The 10,005-nt window shown below is 27.4% G+C and overlaps 1 protein-coding gene across 1 annotated transcript; it reads left to right on the top strand.

Moving 5' to 3' along the window:
* Positions 1-7,156: 7,156 nt before the first annotated feature.
* Positions 7,157-8,716, top strand: LOC119688826 (serine/threonine-protein kinase PLK1-like). The gene has a single exon (XM_038103489.1). The coding sequence runs from the start codon at positions 7,157-7,159 to the stop codon at positions 8,714-8,716; it is 1,560 nt and encodes a 519-aa protein (XP_037959417.1).
* The last annotated feature ends 1,289 nt before the right edge of the window (positions 8,717-10,005 follow it).

The raw sequence follows: 10,005 nt of genomic DNA, 5'->3' as shown, positions 1-10,005 counted from the left end.
CCAGATCAAATATTTCTAGAATATTGTCATATAAAAATTTACGCACACGGAATGGTAAATTAAAAGTACCGATCATGATTTTACGGGGACATACGACTTCTAATGGATACTTTTGCGCTATTAAAAACGTAAAACGGCGACGACCAATCAAAAAGGTATCAACTTTATAATTACCTCGCCTTCCCACATATATCTTACGAGCGACATAATTTGGAACAGAAGATTCACAGTCTCTACTTGGAGGCATTAAAAAGTCCATAAAAATAAATATATGTAAATATTTACGAACTATATGTGTTCTGATGTCATACGTCATGAACTGAGCGTATAGGTTCCAATGTTTATAGTAATATATATGCAGTTCCTTGATACCTTTTGGCAAATGGTTGTTGTTGTTCTCGCTGCCGTTGTCGCTGTTGTTGTTGTTGGCATTTGTTGGTTTTGCTATATTCTTAACTTGATTATGTTGGTTGTTGTTCTTATCATTTTCTGCCGCCTTTTGAATAGATTGCCAAAAACGTAATAATTCTGAGAAATTACTAGGATAGCGAACCAATTCCGAGAATATATTCGATCCGACTTGAATTTCTTCACTATGTTCGCTATTTTCTAAGGAATTATTCCAGGACATATTGATAATATTCTAGTTGCACTTATATTTTTATTAAGTTAGGTAGATTGACATCATGGACGATTTAGCCTTATTTACCCGTTCGATGCGATACTACCCGTATTCACAATATTCACTCAGTATCGTGTGTGCAATGATGGACAGTTAAATCGAAACTAACTTACTAACACTTGAGTACTGGTTCTCAAAAAACAAAACTTAATTGATTTATTTATATAATAACTCTTAATTGTGAATTGGTATATGATTTTTTTATGGATATAAAAAGAGAGTGTTTAATTCCAGGCTATTACACATAACCAGAGCAAAGTATGCGTTTATATGCAACAACAAAAGATAAATAAGCATTTAATCTGTTTTGTACAATGCAAGGAGAATGTGTTTTTTGATTTTATATATACCAATACTTTTCACTATATATTTACCGGAGCTTCATATTGCAAATACAAAAATAGTATACACTGTTCTTTGAACTAGGTGACTAACTCGGCAAGTAACTACAATCGTTTATTAACTATAAACCATATATAACTCACAACAAATAGAAGCAGTTCTGATCTTTATTCTCTCCAATGGAGAATACATTAAAAGCTTTTAGGTTTTCAATAGCTAAATTTTTATTTAAGAGCCTAATTCTGCTCTCTGCAGACTATAGCTTAAGCTGTACTTTAATGTTTTTTCGCTTAAAAAAGAATTGTGTACAGGGGTAGTTAGGTAAATTAGCAACAAAAACAAATAACTGTGATATGAGTATTCTTGAGTAATCTTCAAGTATTTTGTAACAGCTTAGTCTGTTTTTAACTTCTTACACATTAATTGATATTTTCCTGTTTATTCAAAAAATAGAATAGTTCATAATCCCCAAATTTTAGAGTAATTGCAGCGTACATTTTAAAATTCTTTCTTTTTGTGTTTGTCCTTTCTTTCTTTCTTTGCTATTCGAAAACCCTCTAAATTTTAAATATAGCTTCTTTATCACCATAAAGAAAGCGTAGCTTTTTCAGCAACACTAGTACTTACTTCAAAATTCCTTACCAATTTTTTCAAATCTTGTAAATAAAAAAAAATTCATGAAACTTAATCTAAGTAGTATCGTTGGATCATAGTTCGAAATTTATAATTATCATCAGTAAGTAAGTAGATGAAGCGAAAGGATATCATAGTCAATTCAATTAGCTTAAAGACCATTTTAATTCCACAATTCCCGTAACTTTGGAAGAGAATTGGGTGTCCTCGCATTAAAATAAGGTGCTACGCTTCACAAAAGCAACGTAAAATATGATAATAAATAAAACAGGGTTTAATTATAATCGAAATATTTTGTACTAATTTTATTTAAAAAAAGAACTAAAAGCACAGGAACTGTATTTGGGACTTAAAAGAAATATCCATTATCAAGTTTTTCAAGTTTTTTGTAAAATCTGAAAATCTGAACTTAGCACCTTTGTACTCTAAGCCGACGACAAACCGTTGAGTGAATTTAAAAATTGAGCGCCCATAGTAGTAACACAACAGATGCGAGGGTTTATTGCACAAAAGCTTCATCTATGTGCTTCTTCCACTTGAATTTTTTATGAAGGATCAGAGACCTTCTTACAATGCTTTCTTCTTCCTCTTCTATTAAATTGTCCATATATATATAACCGAATTATTCTTTTAATTTTCTTCCCATTTTGTACTGCTTTCCCATTCTTTATTTAAGGTCTTATTAGAAGCAATGATTATGATTTCATTCGAAATGTAATGTGAGCACATAAGTTAAAGTGAAATAAAACTTCCAGTTAAACAAAACACCTGACAAAAACATGTCAATGATCAAGTGTAATAACTGACAAGAAACTACTATAAAAATAAAATACGAAGAAAAATCGGCATTTGGTTTTATAGTAGTCAGAACCACGATATTCTGAACAATTTTTTTCTCAACTAAAATTCGTTGTCACAAATACAATATCGGAATATCGATTTCCTACCAGTCACCAAGAAACATTTTTTCAATAAAAGTTCTTTCTAAGAACTGAGGAAGAATTCCTAAAAATTGTCTTAGGAAAGGCCTAGGACACTTTATATCTTTCTGGAATTAATAATATTATATGTACACTATAAACGTTACTAGATAGATGGTTCGATCTAATCCACTTCTTTGTATGATCACAATAGATCAATTTACGTTCTAAGTGAACTCATTAGCCGAGCTCCACTGGAATCTATTTATCGTGTAACTTAGTCAAGAATTTCACAAATAAACTAAAATCAAAAGTTTTAAATTAAAAATCGAAGACTCCAGAGCAGATATTCCAGAAATAAAGGATATTAAATTATTTAAAATAATTTGGTTTTGATAAATTTAAATTAATCTTAAATTTTTGAGAAATCGAATTAATTATGTTTTATAAATTAATTTAAATTGTCGAATTAGTTTTTAATATTAATAAGTTAAATTAATTTCACACAAATAAAATTCTGTTAAATTAAATTGATTTGTTTTTTTTTCAGTTATATAAATCTAAATTAATTGAAATTAATGAAATTAATTTATTGATCTTTAATTTACCCAATTCAAATTAATTTAAATTTAAACAATTAAAATAATTGAATAATTTTAATTAATGCTATTATTATTATTAATTAATATTATTATTTATAATTAATATTATTAATTTATTAATAATATTATTATTATTTTTATTATTATTATTATTAATTAATTAATATTATTATTTATTATTAATTAATTAATAATATTATTATTATTAATTGATTAATATTATTATTATTTATTAATTATTAATATAGAGTTTTTATAAACTAATGTCAATAATATATATATTGTTAATATATATATATATATAAATACTGTTCATATATATATATATATATATATTGTTAAATTAAAATAAAAATTAAGGGAAATCAAAAAATTATTTTACAGTAAATTATATAAATAAATATATTATTATATTTTGTTCTTTTTTCTGAATTTTCATTATAAACAATATTAAAAAATTGACCACTTAGCTTGTGAAAGTACTATATTAAAAATTGTTTGGTCATAAAATAATAAATATTAATTAATTATATTATTTATATATAGCATTATATATATCAAATAGCATCATACATGTATATTATTAATTAGCATTAATATTGTTAATTAATATTAATATTATTAATAAGTTAATAATATTAGTTATGTTATTATCAACTGATATTATTTTATTTAAATAAAAACTATTACCTTTATTTACTTCAAAAAATATTTTTTGCAGTACATAATTTTATTCTTTTTTATTTAAATAAAATAATATCAGTTGATAATAACATAACTAATATTATTAACTTATTAATAATATTAATATTAATTAACAATATTAATGCTAATTAATAATATACATGTATGATGCTATTTGATATATATAATGCTATATATAAATAATATAATTAATTAATATTTATTATTTTATGACCAAACAATTTTTAATATAGTACTTTCACAAGCTAAGTGGTCAATTTTTTAATATTGTTTATAATGAAAATTCAGAAAAAAGAACAAAATATAATAATATATTTATTTATATAATTTACTGTAAAATAATTTTTTGATTTCCCTTAATTTTTATTTTAATTTAACAATATATATATATATATATATATGAACAGTATTTATATATATATATATATTAACAATATATATATTATTGACATTAGTTTATAAAAACTCTATATTAATAATTAATAAATAATAATAATATTAATCAATTAATAATAATAATATTATTAATTAATTAATAATAAATAATAATATTAATTAATTAATAATAATAATAATAAAAATAATAATAATATTATTAATAAATTAATAATATTAATTATAAATAATAATATTAATTAATAATAATAATAGCATTAATTAAAATTATTCAATTATTTTAATTGTTTAAATTTAAATTAATTTGAATTGGGTAAATTAAAGATCAATAAATTAATTTCATTAATTTCAATTAATTTAGATTTATATAACTGAAAAAAAAACAAATCAATTTAATTTAACAGAATTTTATTTGTGTGAAATTAATTTAACTTATTAATATTAAAAACTAATTCGACAATTTAAATTAATTTATAAAACATAATTAATTCGATTTCTCAAAAATTTAAGATTAATTTAAATTTATCAAAACCAAATTATTTTAAATAATTTAATATCCTTTATTTCTGGAATATCTGCTCTGGAGTCTTCGATTTTTAATTTAAAACTTTTGATTTTAGTTTATTTGTGAAATTCTTGACTAAGTTACACGATAAATAGATTCCAGTGGAGCTCGGCTAATGAGTTCACTTAGAACGTAAATTGATCTATTGTGATCATACAAAGAAGTGGATTAGATCGAACCATCTATCTAGTAACGTTTATAGTGTACATATAATATTATTAATTCCAGAAAGATATAAAGTGTCCTAGGCCTTTCCTAAGACAATTTTTAGGAATTCTTCCTCAGTTCTTAGAAAGAACTTTTATTAAAAAAAAGGTTTCTTGGTGACTGGTAGGAAATCGATATTCCGATATTGTATTTGTGACAACGAATTTTAGTTGAGAAAAAAATTGTTCAGAATATCTGTGGTTACTGACTACTATAGAAACCAATGCGATCTTTTCTTCGTATTTTATTTTTATAGTAGTTTCTTGTCAGTTATTACACTTGATACTTGACAATTGTTTTTGTTCCAGTGGTGTTTTGTTTAACTGGAAGTTTTATTTCACTTTAACTTATGTGCTCACATTACATTTCGAATGAAATCATAATCATTGCTTCTAATAAGACCTTAAATAAAGAATGGGAAAGCAGTACAAAATGGGAAGAAAATTAAAAGAATAATTCGGTTATATATATATGGACAATTTAATAGAAGAGGAAGAAGAAAGCATTGTAAGAAGGTCTCTGATCCTTCATAAAAAATTCAAGTGGAAGAAGCACATAGATGAAGCTTTTGTGCAATAAACCCTCGCATCTGTTGTGTTACTACTATGGGCGCTCAATTTTTAAATTCACTCAACGGTTTGTCGTCGGCTTAGAGTACAAAGGTGCTAAGTTCAGATTTTCAGATTTTACAAAAAACTTGAAAAACTTGATAATGGATATTTCTTTTAAGTCCCAAATACAGTTCCTGTGCTTTTAGTTCTTTTTTTAAATAAAATTAGTACAAAATATTTCGATTATAATTAAACCCTGTTTTATTTATTATCATATTTTACGTTGCTTTTGTGAAGCGTAGCACCTTATTTTAATGCGAGGACACCCAATTCTCTTCCAAAGTTACGGGAATTGTGGAATTAAAATGGTCTTTAAGCTAATTGAATTGACTATGATATCCTTTCGCTTCATCTACTTACTTACTGATGATAATTATAAATTTCGAACTATGATCCAACGATACTACTTAGATTAAGTTTCATGAATTTTTTTTTATTTACAAGATTTGAAAAAATTGGTAAGGAATTTTGAAGTAAGTACTAGTGTTGCTGAAAAAGCTACGCTTTCTTTATGGTGATAAAGAAGCTATATTTAAAATTTAGAGGGTTTTCGAATAGCAAAGAAAGAAAGAAAGGACAAACACAAAAAGAAAGAATTTTAAAATGTACGCTGCAATTACTCTAAAATTTGGGGATTATGAACTATTCTATTTTTTGAATAAACAGGAAAATATCAATTAATGTGTAAGAAGTTAAAAACAGACTAAGCTGTTACAAAATACTTGAAGATTACTCAAGAATACTCATATCACAGTTATTTGTTTTTGTTGCTAATTTACCTAACTACCCCTGTACACAATTCTTTTTTAAGCGAAAAAACATTAAAGTACAGCTTAAGCTATAGTCTGCAGAGAGCAGAATTAGGCTCTTAAATAAAAATTTAGCTATTGAAAACCTAAAAGCTTTTAATGTATTCTCCATTGGAGAGAATAAAGATCAGAACTGCTTCTATTTGTTGTGAGTTATATATGGTTTATAGTTAATAAACGATTGTAGTTACTTGCCGAGTTAGTCACCTAGTTCAAAGAACAGTGTATACTATTTTTGTATTTGCAATATGAAGCTCCGGTAAATATATAGTGAAAAGTATTGGTATATATAAAATCAAAAAACACATTCTCCTTGCATTGTACAAAACAGATTAAATGCTTATTTATCTTTTGTTGTTGCATATAAACGCATACTTTGCTCTGGTTATGTGTAATAGCCTGGAATTAAACACTCTCTTTTTATATCCATAAAAAAATCATATACCAATTCACAATTAAGAGTTATTATATAAATAAATCAATTAAGTTTTGTTTTTTGAGAACCAGTACTCAAGTGTTAGTAAGTTAGTTTCGATTTAACTGTCCATCATTGCACACACGATACTGAGTGAATATTGTGAATACGGGTAGTATCGCATCGAACGGGTAAATAAGGCTAAATCGTCCATGATGTCAATCTACCTAACTTAATAAAAATATAAGTGCAACTAGAATATTATCAATATGTCCTGGAATAATTCCTTAGAAAATAGCGAACATAGTGAAGAAATTCAAGTCGGATCGAATATATTCTCGGAATTGGTTCGCTATCCTAGTAATTTCTCAGAATTATTACGTTTTTGGCAATCTATTCAAAAGGCGGCAGAAAATGATAAGAACAACAACCAACATAATCAAGTTAAGAATATAGCAAAACCAACAAATGCCAACAACAACAACAGCGACAACGGCAGCGAGAACAACAACAACCATTTGCCAAAAGGTATCAAGGAACTGCATATATATTACTATAAACATTGGAACCTATACGCTCAGTTCATGACGTATGACATCAGAACACATATAGTTCGTAAATATTTACATATATTTATTTTTATGGACTTTTTAATGCCTCCAAGTAGAGACTGTGAATCTTCTGTTCCAAATTATGTCGCTCGTAAGATATATGTGGGAAGGCGAGGTAATTATAAAGTTGATACCTTTTTGATTGGTCGTCGCCGTTTTACGTTTTTAATAGCGCAAAAGTATCCATTAGAAGTCGTATGTCCCCGTAAAATCATGATCGGTACTTTTAATTTACCATTCCGTGTGCGTAAATTTTTATATGACAATATTCTTGAAATATTTGATCTGGACAATGATCATAACCATTGTAAATTCCAACTTATTGTGGAGCACTACTTATACAGTGCTTCGCGTTCTATTCCAATGTTTATGCTAAGCTATTCCACTATAAATTCGGATTGGCATTTAACTTCAAATACAATTGTTAGTGCTTCAAATCAAGTAGTGCGTTTAAATACATTGCTGCCGTTTCGTAGATATCCACTAAATGATGAAATTAAACGCTTAATGCCTTTTTCTCGTTATACTGATCACTATTGTAATTTCATCGAAGAGCTCTGTGTATGTATGACATATATTATAAACTCATGTCCAGTTTTGTTGAATCCCACACAGTTCAGTCAACTTCGCATTGCAAGTAATGGTTACAATAATTGGATTTCAGGTTTTCTACTTGATAAAACTTGTGGTCTTGGTTATCATTTCATGACTAAAAAAATGGGTATAATCTTCAACGATTCCACAATGTTGGTTGTAAGTTCGATAGATTTATCTCAATTGGAGTACACTAATGTTCTTGGCAGAACAAATCGCGTAAATTTTCCATTTGATTATAATTATTTGGGCTTAAAAATGAAGCTGTTATTATCCTTTAAAAAATATATGGATCATAATTTCAAAGTACCAATCGTCCAATACAGTCGTGGACAAAAGTTGCCAGGTGCTCCGGTGGTGTGTTGGTTCCAAACACAACATGTTGTTGCCATGTTCATTAGCGATAATAAAATTCAGTTCAATTTTTTGGGTGAACGTTTCAGAGCTATATTTGACTTGAACAATAATACTATGACAATATCAGATCAGAACTGTCCACTCAGACGGGGTTGTTACCGATTTAGAGATGTTGCCCATTATGGCTGCGATACTGACTTACTGGATAAAATTGCTTATTTGCGCCAAAAAATGTTGGATACCATGCAATTATATACAAAACACTAAACGGATGAAATCATTAAATTAAATTTTTTTAAGTTAATTCATTTTAATATCATATCTTTATGAACTCTGTAGTCATATTGTAAATAAATCAAATATAAATATATGTAATCATTTTTAAATAAAAGTTGAGTTATTGTTTTTGAGACGAATTGTGAAAGGAGTGAATTTAAATACATTGCTATTAAATAACTATATTGGATTTCATAATATCAGAGGTTTTAGACTCTTATGTCTTTCATAGAATGACGCCCACAATATACCTTGGAAAGAGATAATAGATAAGATGTAAATTATATGCGTAGCTAAAGAGAAAAAAATTCTTTAAAAGTATGCCCGAAGTAATATTGTTAATACTTCATAATATATATTTTGTACATACATAACTCAAGAATAAATTAGTCGTATATGAACCTCTGAAATGAAAAGTTGGTTTTTTTTTATTTTGTTGAAGATATAGTTTTTCCAAGAACAGAGGCAAATTTGACTCTACCATTACCGACCGGATGTCTTTCAATAAATTACAGCAAAACGTTTAATATGGGAAGGAGATGTTCCAAGGAGATGAAGTATCTAGGGGTCATCCTTAATAAAAGCCTATATCGGAATGCACACTTATCGTACATTACAAACAAAGCCTTGAGAGGTGCACACTCTTATAAAAGGCTGGGTCCTACAAACCTTTTATAATGCCAATGATCACCTATGCTTCATTAGCATGGTGACCAAAGGCAGACCAAGAGAAAACTCGAATGTTCTTGAATAAAATTCATAAAACAGCTTGCTTGAGTATTATCGGGGCGGTTAGAATATGCCACACAGTAACCCAAGGAATAATTACAGGACTCCATCCTCCTTTCCTTGCGGCCAGGAAAACGGCAACCTGTGTGTCCTTAAGGCTACTCAATATACACCAATTTAGAGAAAGCAACATAAAGGTACACATGAAGATAATGGAAGTCTTCTGGAACACACCGTGTCTCGCGGTCTCCAATAAGATAGATAAGAAGTTTTGAAGAAGAAGTGATAATAAAATATTAAGCTTTTTATTCTTATTCATGGCATACACCTTCTCCACTTTCTATAAACGCTCGTCGACTAAATACTTTATTTGCTTCTATGCGTCATTTGAGTCAAAAGGTTTTAAATAAATTTTTGTGTTCTACGTTGGTGGTCATACTAAGCACCCTAGTGTTGGCTAGATGGGCGACTCCAGATGCTGACATAAATTGTTGTCTGACTAATTTATTATGATATTAAGAAAAAAAACATATATATTGAACATATCTATC

The sequence above is a fragment of the Teleopsis dalmanni genome, chromosome X (assembly GCF_002237135.1).
Source record: "Teleopsis dalmanni isolate 2A chromosome X, ASM223713v2, whole genome shotgun sequence".
NCBI classification, from domain to species: Eukaryota; Metazoa; Arthropoda; class Insecta; order Diptera; family Diopsidae; genus Teleopsis; species Teleopsis dalmanni.
The sequence above is the reverse complement of the archived record's forward strand: the minus strand, read 5'-3'. Positions and strand labels throughout refer to the sequence as shown.

Coding starts and splice junctions, on each gene's coding strand:
- LOC119688826 (XM_038103489.1), top strand. CDS start 7,157: ATGTCCTGGAATAATTCCTTAGAAAATAGCGAACATAGTGAAGAAATT.